Source organism: Periplaneta americana, chromosome 3 (genome assembly GCF_040183065.1).
Source record: "Periplaneta americana isolate PAMFEO1 chromosome 3, P.americana_PAMFEO1_priV1, whole genome shotgun sequence".
Taxonomy (NCBI): domain Eukaryota; kingdom Metazoa; phylum Arthropoda; class Insecta; order Blattodea; family Blattidae; genus Periplaneta; species Periplaneta americana.
In genome coordinates, this window is record NC_091119.1 from 123613733 (window position 1) to 123634950 (window position 21218).

The 21218-nt window shown below is 37.3% G+C and overlaps 1 protein-coding gene across 1 annotated transcript in view; it reads right to left on the bottom strand.

Annotated features, from left to right (window-relative positions):
• The window catches only part of LOC138696488 (WSCD family member AAEL009094), a 136382-nt gene that overhangs the window by 11086 nt on the left and 104078 nt on the right, over positions 1 to 21218 (bottom strand). The window contains exon 3 of the mRNA XM_069821510.1: positions 19454 to 19705. Within this exon, the coding sequence (XP_069677611.1) occupies positions 19454 to 19705 (252 nt within the window). The remainder of the gene's footprint in view (positions 1 to 19453; positions 19706 to 21218) is intronic.

Genomic DNA, 21218 nt, shown 5'->3' on the forward strand with positions numbered 1-21218 from the left:
TATCCTAATAGGAGTTCTTACAATATAGACTAAGAAGAGAAAAGTACTCCGCTGTGGTCTCGTGGTAGCGTCTTTGCTCCCGAACTCAGCGTTTCGGGTTTCGATTCCCCGCTGAGGACAAGTTGTCTGGGTGAGGTTTTTTCGGGGGTTTTCCCTCATTCCTATGGATGAATATCAGGTAACTTTATCAGACGTATGGAACTCCATTCTCCCCACTTCCTTTCCTCCCTTATCCTTTCCTTTCATTTCTGGTTGTCTTACTTGCTTTTCAGATCGCGCCTGCGGCGGCCCTCCGAAGCTGCTGACTCTTTCGGCCGGTCTCCATGGATATGCCAAGTTGTAGTAGTTGGTGGCCAGCAGCGGAACCCACTTCCCTCCAGACTGGAGAGGGGGCTTACACCTAAGACCGTTGAGACGGGAGAGGGGGCTTACAACTCAGACCGTTTGAAGGGGGAAATGTGAGGTGGCTGTTGGCGTAGAATGGTACACGGGTTTGGAAGGATGGCGGGACTGATCGTCATGGTGTTAGCAGTTAGGTCGGTTCGGCGTAGGTGAGGTCGGTGGGCATGCAACTCATCCCAGGGACGCACAATAGATTTCAGGTCGTATGAGATGTTCCCTTCCTTCCCTCATAGAGAGAGAGAGAGAGAGAGAGAGAGAGAGAGAGAGAGAGAGAGAGAGAGAGAAGAGGAAAGTGAAAGTTATGCAGAAAGCTTTTTTTAAATAAAGGAAATTAAAGGAACATATATACACGGTGTCCGAAATAAAAACAGCAAATAAAGAAATATAATTAACTTGGCCCCTAATTTAATTGCATGCGGCCTGTTTCCTGAAAGATGTAGCAAAACTCGGTAAGATTTCATGTTGTCAAGTTGGTAGCTGCATAGTTTTGTAAGCATAATCAGTCGTGCGAATTAATTTCTTACACATATGGGGAAGCTACTAGTAAAATATTATAAAATTTACTCAACAAATAACGTAAGTGTACGCTGAAGAAATTATGACAAAGAATGTGATACAGTATTTTATAAGAGATCTGTGATAAAAGGTAGAATTTGGAGTATATTACACTAGCCCAGCGGTCATCAGCACAGTGCACCGTCGGGCTAGCGTCTCTTACTGCGGGCGTTCATCAATGGCTACTTGCGGGTATGCTTCCTCCTTCTCCCATTTGCACGACGGTGCATATTCAAATACACTTTTTACCCGTTACCCATTTCAGCGAGTGCTGACGACCACTGCACTAACTTATATAAAATATTTTATATAGGCTAGTATAATATACTTAAAATTCTACCTTTTATCACAGATCTATTATAAAATATTTTATCATATTCTTTGCCAAAGAGCTTTGATAGTTTAATACCAGCCTTAGTAGTGTGTTTTTCTAACGAGGCTTACTTTCCAAATATTCGGTAAAATTAACCGACACAATTGCCGCGTAAAGCCTTGGTTTTTCTGAACCGACGCATGCGACATGCGAGGTGTGAGGCCCGCCTCGCACAAATTCGGACTACACGAGAGATAGTGGATGGTTTCTATAACTGCGAGATGCGAGGTCTGCGTACCTCGCAGCCATAGAAACCACTCACTATCTCTCGTTTAGTCCGGATTTGTGCGACGCGGCCTCGAATCTCGCATGCGTCGGTTCAGAAAAACCAAGGCTTAAGGGGATCTCAGTATCTTCATGTTATTTGGGAACATGAACGTGATACTCCGAAGTTGAACATGTGGTGCGGAGTAACCAGTACAACGATATTTGGATCATTCTTCTTTATTGAAAAAAAAAAAAACAGTGAATGGTGTAGTGTATCTTGATGTTGGAACATTTTACAGATTCCTCATGGGCACCTACATATTTCAGCAGGACAGGACTTTCCCCATTACTGGAGGCTAGTAATTGAATCTCTGAATACTCATTTGCCAGGAAGATGGATCGGTGCCCCTACATCGAGGCCCTCATGATTTCCCGATTTAACACCCATGAACTTTTTCCAGTGGGGTTATATTAAGGATCATATTTACAACAGTAAAGTCCAGCGTCTGTAACTCCATAGATGTTACAAAACACCTGGAGAAAGAAGAATATCGGTTGGGTGTCTGTCGTGCCACGAGTTGGCACATATTGAGATCTACTGTTTCTGGAAAATTAAAAAGAAGCTGAGTTACTAAATATTTTGTGACACCACTGTCGTGTATCATAATTAGCAAATAAATTATTTTGTTTCTTTATTGACTGCTTTCATTTCGGACATTGTTTATTATAGAGTAAAAAAATACGTGAAATTGGAACATATTTTCATATCGTCCGTAATATCTTGTTCATAGTCATTTTCCTTAATAAGCACAGTTTCTAATTGCACACAACTCGTCGAAGCTTAATCTTCCATGTGTCCTTGACTTTCTGAATTGTTGCGTTGCTTATCACAACTAGCAGCCCTCAGCATTTCTCCCTTATTTATGCAGATCTGTTAGAATGGATTGTTTGAAAAAATGCTTCTGGAACTGTAGCCTTATAATTTAAGGAAAATAAAAAAAATAAAAACGGATTAGTAATAGGTGTGTTTGGATAACAACCTTACGATTAGGGGATCTATTATCAGGCAGTACATCTCACTTGACGATATGTGTCGGAGAAAAAATATTGTTTGTATGCACTGAAGTCTGACTAGTGTGATATGTAGCTAGTCGGCAACGCGACGTATGAAATGAAGGGAGAAAGAAACTGGCCACCCTATCCCATTATCTCCTGGCTAGTTGCCTCGTAAGTGATGCCTTGTTGGTATCACTTGTGAGGTTCAGACCTGTCTTCGGACAGTTGACTAAACAACAACTTGATTAGGGCCCTACTAGTCCTGCTCTTTATCCACTATGCAGCTGGATCGACACAACTACACATTCTTACATTACGTCTTATAACAGCTATGAGGAAATTCAAGAGCTAATCTCGAAAATTAAGATCCATTTGACAGGATTTTCGGATGAATACTCTTTTGCCTTCCATTTAAATTAGCCTGAAGAAAGTTCAAGAAAACCGGTAACCGGAATGCTTGGAATATCCTCAGTATCTGAAAAATATCAGTGAAAAAGTAATGCTGATTTCAACTGTAACAATGAATCTTGTCCATCGTTGCGTTAATCTTTAACTTAATTCGTTGCCGTTAGAGAAGTATGAAATGAACTTAATTTTCAACTCTTTAATCCAGTTATTTTATCACAGTTCGTTACTGAAGTTTGTAAACAGTTTTATATGCTGAAAGGTAAATCTTAGGAAAATAATCTGATCCGAAAAATAGATTGGAGAAGACTAATTTTATTATTGTTGGAAAAATTATTTTTTGTCGGGCTGTCAAAAGCAAATAATTCTAAGAATTTGCGTAGGTTTATTTTGGTTACATATTGGCTTTTTTATTTTATCCCACCTCCTGAAAACAGCTCCGGAAGCACTGTAACTATAAGGCTTATTGTGCGAGTCCACATACATACTCGTATTATAGACTTACATGCATATACATAGTTGTTATTGGTTTGGTTTACCGACCTACGACATACGGAGCGGCTGGCGTTATTCTACCGTCTGCCGCCCACATTTCTTTCCGATTTCCCTTCACATTGTACGTCCCCGTGAGTGTTTTGCGATTGTTCTGAGTGGCGTTTCATATGCGAGATACTGCATAGAATGGCTCGACTCGAGAAAAAAGAGTATTTGTGTGCAAGAACATGATAAGTATGAATCGGCTCTCCGGGTCTGTACGGAATTTATTGGGAAATTTCCGAATAATCGACCGTCGACGAGGCAGACAGTACAAAAGTTAGTGAATAAATCTTAAAACACGGAGTCTGTGTTCTGAATAAAACGGTCTAGAAACAGACCTGTTTTAACAGAGGCTAGAATATATGAAATAAATGACTTTGGTGATATTCTTGAACGTTCGCCACAAAAATCGAAAATAAATTAACTCAGTATACTGGTGTGTCTGTATCATCTGCAAGAAACGCAACACGTTTACTTCATCTTAGACCTTATCACTATATCCCATTACATGCTCTAAAAGAAGGCGATTCACGTTTGCAAGTGAATTATTGCAATTAGTTTCAGAACCTGAAAGATAATAGCCTATATAGTTGGATATTACAAGAATTTCAGAGGAGGAATTGGGAGAGAGAGAACGAGAACATATTTATGCGATTTTTCACTTGTGTGGGACAAGAGGATCGATATTTTCAGCATCTATAATGAGGTAAGTCAGATAAGTGTGTTGTAGTTCAATACTTCGCTCTAGAATATGCCATTAGGAAAGTTCAGGATAACACAGAGGGTTTAGAATTGAACGGGTTACATCAACTTCTTGTCTGTGTAAATGACGTGAATATGTTAGGAGAAAATCCACAAACGATTAGGAAAACACTGAAATTTTACTTGAAGCAAGTAAAGTGATAGGTTTGGAAGTAAACCCCGAAAAGACGAAGTATATCATTATGTCTCGTGACCAGAATATTCTACGAAATGGAGATATAAAAATTGGATATTTATCATGCGAAGAGGTGGAAAAATTCAAATATCTTGGAGCAACAATAACAAATATACTGTAAATGACACTCTGGAGGAAATTAAACGCAGAATAAATATGGGAAATGCGTGTTATTATTCGGTTGAGAAATTTTGTCATCTAGTCTGCCGTCAAAAAATCTGAAAGTTAGAATTGATAAAACAGTTATATTACCAGTTGTTCTGTATGGTTGTGACCCTCACTTTGAGAGAGGAACAGAGATTAAGGGTGTTTGAGAATAAGGTTCTTAGGAAAATATTTCGGGCTAAAAGAGATGAAGTTATAGGAGACAGAACTGCATGCATTGTATTCTTCACCTCACATAATTAGGTACATTAAATCCAAGCGTTTGAGTTGGGCAGGACATGTAGCACGTATGGGCGAATCGAGGAAAGCATATAGAGTGTTAGTTGGGAGGTCGGAGGGAAAAAGACCTTTGGGGAGGTCGAGACGTAGATGGGAGGATAATATTAAAACGGATTTGAGGGAGGTGGGATATGATGATAGAGAATGGATTAATCTTGCACAGGATAGGGACCGATGGCGGGCTTATGTGAGGGCGGCAATGAATCTGCGGGTTCCTTAAAAGCCATTTGTAAGTAAAGGTAGGCCTATTAGTGTCGAAAAATGCTCCATGGCACATAATACGAAACTGTAATTTTATGGGCTTCCTTCAGGATATCAGAAGAATTGAGGTTGCGCGAAAAGATTCTTGGAGTTACTAGAACACGAAGTGGTGACTACTATATCTGTCTTAGTCATTGAGACCTAGCATAGTTGTCGCAGATTCAGAGGTAACGTCGTGGTGGGCAAATTAGATTATAGAAAAAGGAAGGCTACACCTGATCCTATGTAAAGCGCTGAAGAAGATAAACCACCGTACTGTAGGCTGCACTATCAGAGATGCCCCACGTTTCCTTTGGCCAGGAAAAGATAAGAGATGAGAAATTTGTGCTCGTGGTGAAAGACAGTGTTTCCTATGTATGTGATTAAAGGGTGTCAAACATGGGCAAATTTCTATCCTTTATGATTCATGTCATCTTCCTTGTCCATGGCATGCATCGCATAGCGTAAAGCAAATGAAATCTGAAATAATTTTTTCTAGAGTTAATGACATGCAGTAATTTCCTCTGTTAAGAAGCATCTCTCCATAATCAATCGTTATAGGGAAATGGTGCTAGTAGCCTGTACTAACATGACGGGATATTTTTTTCTTGTTTTGCTGAATACTATCACCTCTCAGAATATTGGCTTGTTAACTCTGTATATAAGTGGCGATAATATGTTTTTCATTAAAGTACTATAGAATACGAAAATAATATATAATCATAAAAGACTAGAATTGTTTTATAAAAATCTAAATATCCTACTTATAAACCACTAATACAGAGTGTCCCAAATTGATGTATACACATTTTGAAACATTATTTCTCAGCAACGAGATGAAACAGAAATACGATTTTTGCGGTTTTGTAAGCTCGTACATGTCCAAAATGGCCTCCTTTCACCACAATACACTCCCAACAACGACGTTCAACAGAGCGACATACCAACTGGATTGTTGCTAATGGAATATCATTACAGTCATGTTCAATCTGAACTCTCAGTTCCTCCAATGTTTGTGGTTTTGTGGCGTACACTGTGTCCTTTAGAGCTCTCAATAGTAGAAATCTGGAGGGATTAAATCCGGAGATCGAGGCGGGAACTCCGCAGCACTTCCTCTTCGTCCTATCCATCTTTGGGTCGTCCTCATTTAGTGCGTGGACAAGTCTCGGAATGTAAGGCTTCCAGTTTTGGGCTCGCAAAATTCGATGAACACTGAATTTGCTGATACCAATCTCACGAGAACATTGCCTCATTCATTGACTTCTTTGGGGATTGTGCAAAAGCCTGCATGACTGCATCAACACTCTCGTTATCGGTGGAACTTCTCTTTCTTCCGCACCGCCCTTGCAACACATCTTGTACCCTTCCGTCACTTCAAACTTGTTTCGGATTCTTGTGATAGTTAATCTTGTTTGTGGTTGTGTTCAAAATTCAACCCTCCAACGTCGTTGAATCTCAACAACATTCTTCATCTTCCAATAACATTTCAGTATCCACTTATTTTCATAGAACGATAATTGCATCGCCATGTTTGTTTATAAACAGATGAACCCGTTTCCATGCTTTCCACTGCCTTCTGAATCATAGACCGCAAAAATCGTATTTCTATCTCATTTCTTTACTGTGAAATAATATTTAAAAGAGTGCATTACATCAATTTGGGACACTATATATAGACACACTATTCACGTCATAATTTCGTAGACCACCACGACCGATTCATCGCCTAGAAAAATATTCATGTAAGTGAGATAACTATAGCAATTGATAAAGCGTCGTAAGATAAACAATTAAAAGAAGGATAGATCAACAGAAATTTGAACGCTGCCATTCACTAAATAATGGTCAATACCACAAATTGCTCCTCTAAATACTTTTACATCATCAAATTTTAAAGGACTCGTTTGTTTTATTATTATGTAGTCTATGACTGATTTTATTTGTAAAGTATCTTCTTGATGCCGATGTCTCTATGTATATCTTTATACAATGAACGATAGAGAAGAATGGAAAGGGCAATCGAAACATGTCAAAGACGCTGAAACCCCGATATATTATTATTGTTATTATTATTATTATTATTATTATTATTATTATTATTATTATTACTTAATAGTGAAAATGTATAATAAGGGGTATTGCCATACCACCATATTTGAGTACCAAGAATTCTGGTTGAACATAACTCCATTTCAACTCGGGACACTAATTGAAAAGTGTTGGACTAAGTGGAAACATGATGCATATAACAATACTGGTAGATGACTTCGGTGATCGATTTTCGGACCTTTAGTAGCAAAGCCAACTCTTACCGAAATGTGGGCAGTTGGCAAGATTATTTTAAGAAGCTGCTCAAAAATAAGGCGCGACCTCCACGGGCTGGCGCGGAAACAAACAGACCGATGCGTCGGAGGGCAATGCAATTATTGATTTCTCTGCTCGCTCAAATAGTCAAGAGAGCAGTGCGATACGGCCAGCGTGATGTAACAGGCTAATAGAGACTTCATTCATCAAACTTCCGCAAATTATGATTGCCGACGCTATTCATTTACTGCGGGTAAAAAAAGCTCAGATGTGCAGTTCCGCTACTTTGCGCAAGAGTGGCGTCCGTTACGTGGTCCGAAGAACACGTGCTCTCCCAAGTTTTTTTTATCTTTTTTATGCTGATGTATTCTGATATACTGCTATAGAATCATTTAACTTGTATTAATTTTCTGTATTTATTAGCTGTGCGGATTACATTATTATTATTATTATTATTATTATTATTATTATTATTACTATTATTACTACTACTACTACTACTACTACTACTACTATTATTTGTAATTGCAGTAACGTTTTAGGTCCATAAAACTGTATTTTAATGCCTACTTTCGATCATTATGGAGCCCAGTTGAGGTGTCTAAAAGTTAGTTAATAGCCTAAATATCCGAAGTCTAATTATAATGTATATAAAATATAATGTATGTTATTGCAGGCATCATTATGACATTAATAGGTTTTATCATTTCAACGGACTCAACGTACCTATGTTGTGCGATAAACTTGCTAGAAAGCTGTACGTGTTAGGATGAGAGTGAGATAGAGATACTATACCTCACTCGTTCTACTAACGGAGGCATCTTGCGGCAACAGTGTACTAGCCAAGACCCGTAAGAGCAATGCATTTTTCGTAAGGTGAAATACTCTAAGCCTCCAGGCAACCCGCAACAGTGTAAGTATGGTGTTTATGGAGTATAGCTTGACTTCATCCAACGCTACTTAAGTTCGGGTCTGCTGTTCAGTTAACATACGAAAACAAAACGAAGCTAGTCGGTTGGAAATGAGTGCTACAATAGAAGAATTTGGAAGCGAGCACGTCAGTAGGAAAGAAGAAAATGTATTTTATCAGAAAGAAGGAAAAATTGTTCATTTGAAACACTTACAATTTTTAGAGTGAATGATTGCAATTTGTGGATACTCTACTCATAATAATTTGTTTTATTTTAAGTTTGTGCTGAAATGTATAGCTATGTTTTTCATTTGTTAATTCAAAACTTTAATTAGATCTAAAACTGTATCAAGATGCGGTTTACTTATTGGAAAAATCAGGGGTAGACAAATTCCGGGCACCAGGTAGCCATGGCGACTAAAAATTGTATGTGTCGCCTGAATTGTTTAAGTTCAGAATTTTTTTATGACTTCAGTTTCTTTTTTTTAACTTGGTTATTTTACGACGCTGTATCAACTACGAGGTTATTTAGTGTCGATGAGATTGGTGATAGGTGATATTTGGCGAGATGAGGCCGAGGATTCGCCATAGATTACCTGATATTTGTCTTACGGTTAGGGAAAACCTCGGAAAAAAACCCAACCAGGTAATCAGCTCAAGAGGGAATCGAACCCGCGCTCGAACACAACTCTTAGCCGATAGAGCTACGCCGGTGGCTCGATTTCTTTTATGTCACTACGATTAATACATAATGTTAAGAAAGCGGTTGTAGGAAGAAATTCGAATCTGTTTTTTAATTAATATCGTTACATTTGTTACGCATCTCAAGATATTTTCCTACAGAGCGTCTCTGAGAGCATGTGTTTCTATTGCATAGATATTTAATATTGTTTAATATATTTCAGTAAATGTATCTTTATCTTAGCTCGAGTGGTTTCCTCATTGCATGTGTGGACGAAATGTGGTAAGTCCTGAAAATAAAGGGGTTGACTCCCTTTTCTTTTTTTTTTTTCTTTTTAGTTTCGTCTGTCCCCAGTAAAAATTGTATTTTGTTGCATATCATTCATTCATAGTGTTCTATCCAAAGACAGGTCTTTCACTGCAAACCCAGCATTCCCCAGTCTTTCTTATTTTCTGCCTTCTTGTTGCATATAAGCTGCCTTTAAATATATAAGTACTTATTTATTGTTATTATTAAATCCAAGTGGTATTCCTGTTGTTCACCGACTTACACACACAGGTACAAGAATAAACAGATGTAGACACAGTACCGGAGCGTGCGGGAAGACTGCTTGGTTCATTGAAGTGTGAACTGCTTGCTGCAACTTGCTCTCGTATGAAGCTAGTATGATCGATGTATACCTAACTTATATTCATAGTAACCAAACACAGGACTCTGGTAATAACACAGTCAGATCTCGCTGAAGGGATTCCTGCCTTGCAGTAGCTCAGCCAGCTGATGTATTTTCACACGAAAGACATCGGAGTTTGATGCCTGACCAATCATACACGATTTATGATGGAATAAGTACACAACTTATCTAGTAAACGCAGAAATTGAACTAGTATTTAAAAGAGTATTGATATAAATTAAATTTGTATCCTTAAAAGCTAATGCATATTCCAAATATGTAAAAATTAATATAAGAATGTTATTTAAAAAAATAGTTTTTGTCACACTTTGTAATACTTGTATTTTCCCCCTAAAACTCTGGCATAATATTATTACTTGATTTATTTCTAGTAATATTTGTATATACTATTTTATAATAAACTAAAAATTATAAAGTTACTTTAATTTTTATTACAATATTTTTATTTAGTAAGGTACATTCTATAATGTATGAATATGGATTAAATATAGTTAAAGGTATAATATATTCATCTATTTGTGCCCATACCATTGTACAATATTAGCAGATTAAATGGTTAAAAAATAACTTCACTTTTCTTTAAGTTCTGGAGATTCTTGAGTGTAAAGAATTAACAATTAAGAAAATGGAATATAACGAGAAAGTAGTAATTCTGTGTTACTAGATGGCAAGTTGTGTGCTTCATAATCTTATATGATTTGCCAGGCATCAAACTCAGATACCTTTCATGTGAAAGACTATCAGCTGGCTGAGTCACTACACGCCCGGTATCCCCATAGCGAGATCTGACTGTGTTATTATAATTTACTGTCTGGGGTTAACTACAATATTTATAAAAATGGAACTGCCGCTGTATACAGTAGAGGGAAGCAGTTGAAAAGGGGAGGGAACGCTACAATCTGATGTCGCACGCATGTGCTGCAATATGGCCTCATAAATATGGAATGCGCGTAATACGACCTCTCTTGCATAGCTTGTGACCTTAACGATCTGATTTCCGAACAGTTTGGCTCTGTTTTGGGGCAGACATATGTTTCCGTATTCGGGACGTCTTTTGATTCAAGCTCGTGATTTTATAGGATGATAAAAACTGACTCCAGGAGTGATAGAAGTGGAGAAAATAATTGAGGTATGATATACGGTAGAGGAAACGGAAGTACACGAAGACGTCTTTGACGATATGAATTTCACTTTAATTCGCCAGCATTTAACCTTGGATCTGCGGCGTGGAAAGCCGATTCTATAACAGTTTTTGAAGTGTCTTTTACACTACAGAATCTGTAAGATGTTTCAAATAGGTCCGTAATGATTTTTTAAAAAGAGGCTAACCAAAACACTCGGAAAAATCGGTGTCTTAAAGATGACACATACATGACATCATCTGGGGCCCATTCCAAAAAATTCTGGTGTTGTACATTACAAATCACTGATGAAAGATGTTGTAAAGTATGGAGTTGCATCTTTTTGTTCCACGAAAGAATTAAAGTGTGTTGTACATTACCAATGAGTCGCTACTGGTGATGTCATATCAATAAACATACTACGTCATAACTAGGGAAAGGAAGTTCATGCATTTGCATATTTGTTCTCTATCGTTCTGTGAATATGCTGAAAGATTATCTACATGAATCACAAATTTCTGAATACAATGATATTACTTTTATGCTCGACCATGCCGAAATGGAGTAATTATACACCTGGCAGTAGTCCTTTAATGCATGTCATTAAAGTACACCTACTCATTAAAGTACAGGTGTTCAGCCAATGACAAGTCAGCTTTGTACCGTTATAAAACCTCAGCCAATGACAGGTCAGCTTTGCACCGTTATAAAACAGCAAGTATCGATTATTCTCGGTTATGCAATCGAAAGAGAATTAGCGAAAAGTCACGGAGGCTGGAAATCCAATACTGTCGCAGAAGGTTATGTTCTGTTACTATAATAATTAGCGTTAATTGTAAATAATATTCAAATAAATTCAATTTGTCATTTCGTTTTTCAATGTCTGATTTAATTTCAATGTTATATCAAAGTTAATATTTAGTTTACTCTGTAGGTTCTTATAGGTTATCAAGGTCAATGTGGACATCTGTTCCTCGAAAAAAATCAATACTTTCGCGTCTGCGCACATCTTACAATTTACGAGGTATTGCTCAAGGTCAGTTAGATACAAATAAAATGAATAATTTCAAGTTAGAAATATGGTCGAGCATAAAAAGTCGTATGAAACTCGCCTACAATGGTAATTAAGAAGCTCGTATGAAAATTATGAAACGAGCGCAAGCGAGTTTCATAAACATCCATACTCACTTCTTAATTACTATCATTATTGGCTCGTTGCATAATGTACTATTATTGTGCATAAAAGTGCATATTTTGCCTTTATTTATAAACGCATAATATTTTAACATTTATGCAGAGAAACTGCATATTATGTATGTTTATTTGTCCTTCCCTCATTTTTAAAAGTTTGTAGCCTCGTAAACACGACTAATTTATGTTTATGAATTTTGAACGTAACGATGACGCCCTCGTAGGGAGCCTCTCAAGTTAGCAATTGGTATTTCTTTACTGCAGTCTTTAGCAGATTTCGATAGAACAATAGCCAGTTTAACATCAGTTCCAGGAAATACAGGAGATAAAGTGAACGAGAAAACAGCTAATATTCTTTCCAAAAACCCAGGCTATTATCAATTTAAAGAAATTAAAGTTATTCTCGAAGGAAAAACACCCCGAAAACCAACAAGATTTTCTGCAGAACAGCTCACAGCTTTTGTGCAAGCTCCTCTTACTTCTTGTGACGTAGAACGAAGTTTTTCGCCCTACAAAGCTATGCTGAGAGACATCAGGCGAAGAATGACAACAGAAAACATTCGTTTTTGCTTAGTTGTGAACTGTAATAACATAAATGGAGCATAGCAATGAGGCAAGCACTTCAAAATCCATAGACTAAACATAAGTTACCTATACCTTATTATTCTGTTAAAATAATCTCAGACATAATGCATATTTTGTAGCATATTTATCTATTTTTATGGCATAAATGCATACATATTCTTCACGTTTTTAGGGCATGAACTTCCTTTCCCTGGTCATAACATGAAGCAGTTTGTTATCTTCATACATAATGCTCCTTGATAGTTTCCTATGTTAGCCAACAGAAGCCACTAATAACGATCGTCATCCCCAAACTTAATTGCTCAGTTTGGGTTAGTGTAGTGTTTGCATTAATTTTTGTTTTAAGCTTATTTTTTCTTTTGCGAATAAAATTAGCTACAATTCTTTTACTGAAGCCATTGTTTTGCGCTAGTTGTAAGATGTAATTATATTCTGTTTTATAATCCTTATTATTTAACGGTATATTAAGCAAACGGTCAATTAGGAAGCGAAAATAACTGATTTTATGTATATATGGGTGAATCGAGTTGAACTGAATAGAATGGCTTGTGGTAGTGGGTTTTCTACTTTACGTTACAAACTGTTTTGTTCTTGCTTTGTATGTTACATTAATTTTGTCTTTAATGAAGGAAATATATTGATTTTACATCTATACTTCCTTTTGTAAATTTGCAGTATTAGAATTCCGTCATAGTTTGATAAGATTATCCATATTATACTCTTTTATGGCTCTCAGTGAGGAATGTTTTTCAGTTACAGTGACTGTTTTTCTCATGAATATCTTTCTACAGATTTAATTTAGGAATTAGTTGCAATTAATTCGCGCATTAATATTAAGTCATAATTAGTCTAATGTTGAAACGTAGCCTTTCCTGCGCCATTCTGCTCACATTAGCGATGGGGTTGTCGTATCACCGTACCAGGATTTCTGGTAATTATAATATGACGCATGCGTAGAACATCGATCACGTAACTTCACAGTTTACCGTAAACGAAAACCAATGTGTCAGAAACTCTCTATTATCATTAAGATCATCACGACCATACTAATACCACAGTCTAGTATATACAGTCACAAAGCTTGAGTTGTGAGGATACTAAGAACAATAGACTGTGCAGGTACTACTTCGCATTGTCTGTGATGAGGCGATAGTAGCGATCCTAGTGGTTAGCAACTATCTAAGGATGCATATTTACTACGTATTGACCTTCGTGACTGTATACATTAGACTGTGCTAATACTTCACTGTCATCTTAATCACTACCACTACCAACTTCAAGACTGCAATATCTCCCACAATATTGTTATCCGGATCTGTGGCTTAAATGCTAGCGCGCTGATCTTTCATCCAGACGACCCGGGTTCGATACAGCCAGGTCGTAATGGAATTTATGGGAAAAACAAACGTAGGAGAGGATTTTTCTCGGGATACTCCTCTTTCTATTATTCCACCAACATTTTCCACCTTTCCCTTATTTCATTGTCTTCTGCAATAGTTAAAAACAGACTGGGATGAAGTCTGCAGGGGGGGGGGGTAAAAAGTTTTCGTTGCCGATATAGGAAGTTCTTGGGGCTTATTAGAGGTACGTATGAAGAAAGGACTTGGCTCTATCAGTGCTGAAACAGGGTGACCCACCTGTCAGAGTCGAGTTCACGAATGCCACTCAGAACCCCTGTCAAACTGGAAGTCATCGCATAAGAGCCAAAGCAAGTCTAAGTGCAACAATCCGCCTCGGGTTTCTCGAAAAGCCAAGGCAATTCAAGTATTGTTGTCATTGCTGATAACACCACTGCACTGCTGTCATAGCCTTGCATCATTTTATTACCATTATTCAGTTTACGTTGAATAGTTATTGTAGCTTGAGAAAGTGTCTTCCATTTAAGCTCTCCAATTACAATAATCGTTTTATGAAGGAAAGTATAGCCATGCCATGCCCCGTAAAGTATTTTTCAACCGCCTTCTATAGGTATTAACGGGTGATTGAATTGCATCATTGGATTTGAAGTCGTCATTTAATTCACTTTCGAATTGACAGTGGAACGTAAAATCCTGAATAACCTCAGTAGCTGATAACGCTCTGTTTGAAAAACAATTTTATTTTTTGCTTTGTAGTGAAAGCGTTACACAACGGAAGTATAGGGGGAACAAATATCTATAAAATTCCCCCTACAACATATACTACAGCGCATCACATTCGTGTAGGAGGATAAGCAGTTGAATGGTTGTGGCGTGTTTTACGGTATGTGGATTGATGTGCCCATTTACTCAGGGCTTTCTGTATCTTTTTCAGTTATCCCATTTTACTTTCCTATTATACGAGGTATAGAGAAGGCATTGTTGTGCTCCAAGAAATCGATTTAGAGATTTTGGCGAGAATACGTGTTATCAGCTTCTTTGTTATTGTAAAGGAGGCTTTCTGCATGCCTCCCGTCTGTTCCAGACCCTTTCATAGTCAACGACTGGAATGATTTTATATTTTTAGAATGTTTGCTGCAATAGTTACAGTACTTCTTAAAATACTTGAGTAGCAATAACGCATGGGATATATTATTTCCGTGCAATCGCTTCTTATTGTTTTTTTTTTTACATGTTAGTGTTTTTTGTAATGGGCAGTTCTTTGTAATCGAATGTCGGCTATCTCTTAAAATCGGTATGGCATAGTTGCGCCCCGCGGTCAATTGGGAGGCCTAGGCATGGCATAATTGCGCCCCGAAGAAATCAGGTAGCAGAAGGGACATGGCATAGTTGCGCCCCGAAGAAATCAGGTAGCAGAATGGACATGGCATAGTTGCGCCCTGATGGGCATAGTACACACGAAAGTGATTGTCGTAATATAAACAAATTACTTAAAAATATTACAGTGATAGCTGCATTGAAATAAGGTAGGTCTAGCATATGATCAATTTTGCTATTTAAAATAACACTTTTTTATTGATCACACACAATAAATGAACTGAATTTTTTGTTTCTACATCGATATCTTAACCCTACGGTACAGGGTTTCGAAAATTGAAAGTTAGAACCATTGTGAATTATTAACTCTTTACCCTTTTCACTAAACTTAACATTCATTTTAAATTAACCTCACTATACGCCACAGACGGTGTAAAAATCACTAATAAAATGTCAAGACTGCTAAGGCCCCATATTCCAACGGCTCACTCATTTGAATATGTCAGTTAATATAGTACTGCCAACTTCATGGTGTTCATTTTAACGGTAGGCTATTGATAATCACTGCATAAACAGTAGAAAAACAGTTAATAAAGTACTGCCAACTTCATGGTGTTCATTTTAACCGTAGGCTAGTGATAATCACTGCATAAACAGTAGAAAAACAGTTAATGAAGTATTGCCAACTTCATGGTATTCATTTTAACGGTATCGATAATGAATATTAAATCGAATAAGAAATCAATAAGGCTGGTTGATTACGAGGCTCGAGTTTCCATAGTGTCTTCTTCTCTACCATTTTCATCGGGGCGCAACTATGCCCACAAAACAGGGACCCTTTTTTATCTGCTGCATCTTATCTGACCGGAGGGCGCAACTATGCCCTGCTCGTTAAAATGTCCTTAGTTCAAAATCATTGTTACGTCACACGCCACAATTCGAATAACTCAGGGTGCTATTCATAGACATTTCGCAGCACGCGCTACGAGCGTACTAAGCTAGCCCCGGCTATCCACTGGTTACTAGTACACAATTCAAATCATATCCTATCGCTAACACTGGTTTATGAATACGAAAAACGCTGATCATCCACCGGAAGCCCGCGCTAAAAATGTCTATGAATATGGCCCTCAGCGTCTAATGATGATACTAAAGCCAGTGGCGTAGCTTAGGATAGTGGTTCCCTACCTTTTTTGACTAACGACATACTTTACTGAACGTCCACGATATCGCGACACACTTATTTGATTTTATTAATAATAATAATAATAATAATAATAAATAATAATAATAATAATAATAATAATAATAATAAGTACATTTCTTCTGGAGAAAAAGATGGTGGAACTCTTTGTAGAATATTTTATAGCGGATGGGGAGATGGTTACTGTTCACTGCGAGGGAATTTTGTAGATTTTAACCTCATTTTCTTCGAACGAAGACTTTCCAGGTCTAAGCGCAATTCAAAGAAAAATTATATCAAATACAAAGTTATTCACACATATTTCGGTTTCATGATAAAATATGCAACAAAAAGGTGCCGGAACGCCGTTCCAGCGAGTTCCGCCAGAAAAAAAAGCATTGCTAACAACTTCTATGTAGTGTCGGACATCCAGTGTTGTAGATAGGTCGATATTAACACGTAATCGAATATTCTAAAAGAACAAGCAGCAACTTGAGTGACATTAGAAAAAAAAAGATATGTGTCAAAAATCCCAACCTATCTATGCTGGATGTCCGATAAAAGATGTCCAATCAGAGATTATCTTTTTTTTTAAACTCGCCTATTTAAATTAATGTGAAGTCTGCGGCTGGTGGGTTGCACAGAGTTTCTTTATACGTGGCCTTATGGTTAAAAAACTGAACTGAGCATTGTTGCAGGTGTTCACGTTTCATTGGTGAAGTCTGTCTCAAAATAAAATGTACCATATCAAAGACTTTGTTGTAAATAAAAAATGCGTTGTAAAGAGACTTCCTAGATGGCATAAAATTTATTTTTCAAATCTAAAATTTCGCGACACACTCCATGGAGCTGCACGACACACCGGTCGGAAACCCCTGGCTTAGGAGTCAGCGATGAGTTGTGACTTATGTCAGTGCCTTTGTCTGAAAGTACAGTTCCCAGTCACAGTAATGCAATCATGTGTAAACTTCAAATACTTTAATTTAATTCTATATTTACTCTAATTTTATATTTGAAAATACAGCTTCATTATCTCCACTACATTTTCCGGACACATTTCGAGCAATATTTACATTTTCATATTATAGAATGTCAGAATACTGTTTATTGAAGTCCATGTGAATTCCTTAAATTGTATGAGTCCTCCTTTTGCTTTAATAACATCCTCAACTCTGTGTGGCATATTATAAATCACTTTGAGTGTAATAACCTGTTTAAGAATTTCATTTTTCACCAGTTCCCACGAATTCTCGCTTGGGTTCAAACCCGGAGAATTTCTGGGCCATGCCGAAAGAGGAATGTTTTTCTTTGAACAGTGTGACAAGGTGCCCCATCATGCTTAACTGTCATTTTATAATCTGAAAATGTAAATATTGTTCAAAACATGTTCTAAAAATGTAATGGGAATAATATAGTTGTATGTTTACGAATAAAATTGCAGTAAATGTAGAATTGAAATAAAGTATTTGAAAAATTGTAGGTGATTCTATTAATGTGGCCCAGGTACTGTAGGTTATATCGATTTCCTAAGTGAATTGTTTTCGGTTCTCGATCTTCTTTATTTTTATAAAATAACAGTGACTTTATTTCGAGATGAGTTTTTGTTTTAAATAACTCAAAGAATAACCCATTGAAATTAATGCCATTACTTAGGTTCACCCTGTATGTATGTATGTATGTATGTATGTATGTATGTATGTATGTATGTATGTACGTATATAGATATATAGCTTACAGGCAAATACTGTTCTGGTAAGTTCATTTCATATTGGTCTTAGAAGGAGAGAGAAGAAAATTTTACCTAATTTCCTAGGACCGAAATTCGTTTAGAAATTCCATTCTAGCATAAAAATTGACCAGTCAGCAATCAGTCTCCTTCACTGATAGAATTTTAGTCTTCAGTCCAGTAGCACTTATTGTCAGCACCAGTTCTTTGTACATACATTCTACCTAAATGAAATATTTATCAAAATTAAAACAATTAATTGTTAATTTTATATAAACTCCTAAAAGTCCTAAATTAGACTTCATGAAGTCCTAAATCTCTCTTTTTAGCACCTATAAATCCGTTTCCTAGTGATAACTTTACCTTATCTCTTCTTTTATTTTGCATGTTATGTGGAAGATATGGGAAAGTATTTCTTAGGTTGACTATCTGACGAGATTTATGTAGACTCCCGAACTTCAACAATAGAGCATTTCACGGCGCGACGCTTTGACTGCCCAGGAAAATACGGTACCAAAATTATGGAATTGAAACTGGTAAAATTTATGCAGAGTTTCTTCTATGATAATGATGATGATGATGATGATGATGATGATGATGCGCGATTTGGAATTCTACCATTCTCGCCAGAGGGCAGTATCGTCAGCCAGTATAGTGCTGTACTTTCCTGATAAATGGCTAATCGCTTGCAGAAAATGGCAGATAACATGTCGGAGCGTGATAATTAAGATTTGTAGACTGAGGCAGGAAGAGAGCCATGGTTCACGGCATTCACCTGGAGAGAGTAGGGAAAGCACGAAAAACTGAAGTCCTAATAGCTAGCCTTTGAATCGAACCTCAGGCCTCCCGAATAAAAGGAAAGTATACATGATAGCCATATTACCACCGTGCTCGGTATAATAATAATAATAATAATAATAATAATAATAATAATAATATAGCGAATATGATCCCATTACTGTCCTTTGAAGGAATGATGAACGGGAAAACAATTTGAGACCGAAGAAGATATCAGATAATAGACAGCATTAAATATATGGATCGTATGTGTAGACTAAGAGGAAGGCGAAAAATAGGGAAGATTGGAGAATGCTGAATTTGCAGGGAAAGACCTGCCCTTGGGCAGAGAACTATGAATTAACAAATGATCCCATTTTACACAGTTCGTTTTAGATGAAGGAGGGGGAAGAACATTTATTACGCACTATGTCAAAGTTCACCCTACTTACACTTTCCCTTGTTGCGTCTGTATCTGTCCGGAGAGGCGAAGCCGATGTGGCCGCCACTCTGCCGGTTGAACTCCGCCTGGATCGCGGGGCCGGGCGCCCTGATGAGCAGCACCGCCTTGGTGAATGGGCGGCGCGCCGCGGGACCCCACTCGTGCGTCTTCACCACCGACACCGAGCCGTTCACCACCGACTCCGCAGGGAATCCGTTCTTTAGCAGCCCGTAATCCTTGTACACCGAGCCCGTGTAGATCCCTGCAACGAGTTGCCATGGTTACTTTCAGTTCTCAGAGCTTGAGCATTGCTTCATGACAACACGACATCGCAATCTGTGCCTTCTTTTCAAGGCAGGGCAGCATGAAACTTAATAGTAAGGGGCAAGTTAAATATTCTGTATTTACATTTATCAATCCATATCTGTCTATCTGGCCGTCCGTCCGTCCGTCCGTCCGTCTGTCCGTGTCTGTCCTCTCTGTCTCTGTATCTGTATCTGCCTGCCTGCCTACCTACCTACCAGTTTGCCTTTCTGTCTCAGACTTTGTCTCTCCCTTGTCTGTCGAAGGTACCGCACTCCTGTTCAAGTTTTAATCTGTTGTTAGTTAATTTTCTTCATACCGGTGGTTATTTATAGACAGAAAGTCTCCTTGATTTAATTTTTCTAAAATTTTGTTGATTATTTCTACTATTATATTTATTTCAAATTATTATTTATCCATTTTGTCGGAGTGCTGGAAAGGACTGATAAACCATAACGTAATATTATAAGTTTATTTTAAAATTTTCAATCATATGGTTTATCATTTTTTGCAAAATTGTTATTTGCTAATACATCTTACAGAAGAAATTTTATGAACGTTTTCGCCTATACGGCATCATCAGATATTCAAAATGTTACAACGAAATCTAAACGTAAGTCCAATAAGGTGTTCCAACAATGTGACCTCCGCGATCTCCAGATTTCAATCCGGCCGACTTTTTGTGGTGGGGTTACCTTAAAGAACGAATTTTCCTGACAAATCCAAGAACCCTACTGCAACTGAAAGATGTCATCTCGCAAGAAATTTCCATTATTCCAAGACATTATCTGCAAAATGCTGTGCATGGTGTCGCAGACAGAATGTTGTACGTTGAACAAGAGAACGGCGGACATCTTCCCAATGTTTTGTAAACTCCGCTGTTTGCCCAACACTGTGATGTTTTTGTTTTTTTCCCCTATCTCAAATATTGTAATATTTATAGCGGTTTAATGTTTGAATTAACTTTTGAAATACCCTATACTTTACTAAGATGGCGTACCGAGAATCATTTTTATAGTCCGAGTGAATATTTTGAATAAGCAGCATCCCTTGAATTTTAATGTTAATCTTAATTTTATATTATTGATTGATTAGTATCATTTTTATGCTTACAGCTGTGATTAAATTAAATAAAACGTAACTTTCGTCGATAGAAATTATTATTACAATCACTTACTAATTCCACTTGCAACAAATTAAAGAGCTATGGAAGTAACAATGACAGTAATGAGACTGTCGACAAACGGTAAAAAAATCTAGTTCTTCTTAAGTTTCAAATTAGGCCTACTTGTTAGAAAAAACATGTTAGGAAATATAATGACGTGAGACAAAGCACAGTTCAGAGTAACAGTTAATGTAAATAATACTAATTAATCGTTAAGTGCTTTGTTCTGAATGCCCTCCTTGAACCACCCTACAGAAGTTGGTCGATGCCGTGTATAGTGCTTGGAATCTCAAGAGTTTCCAAACTT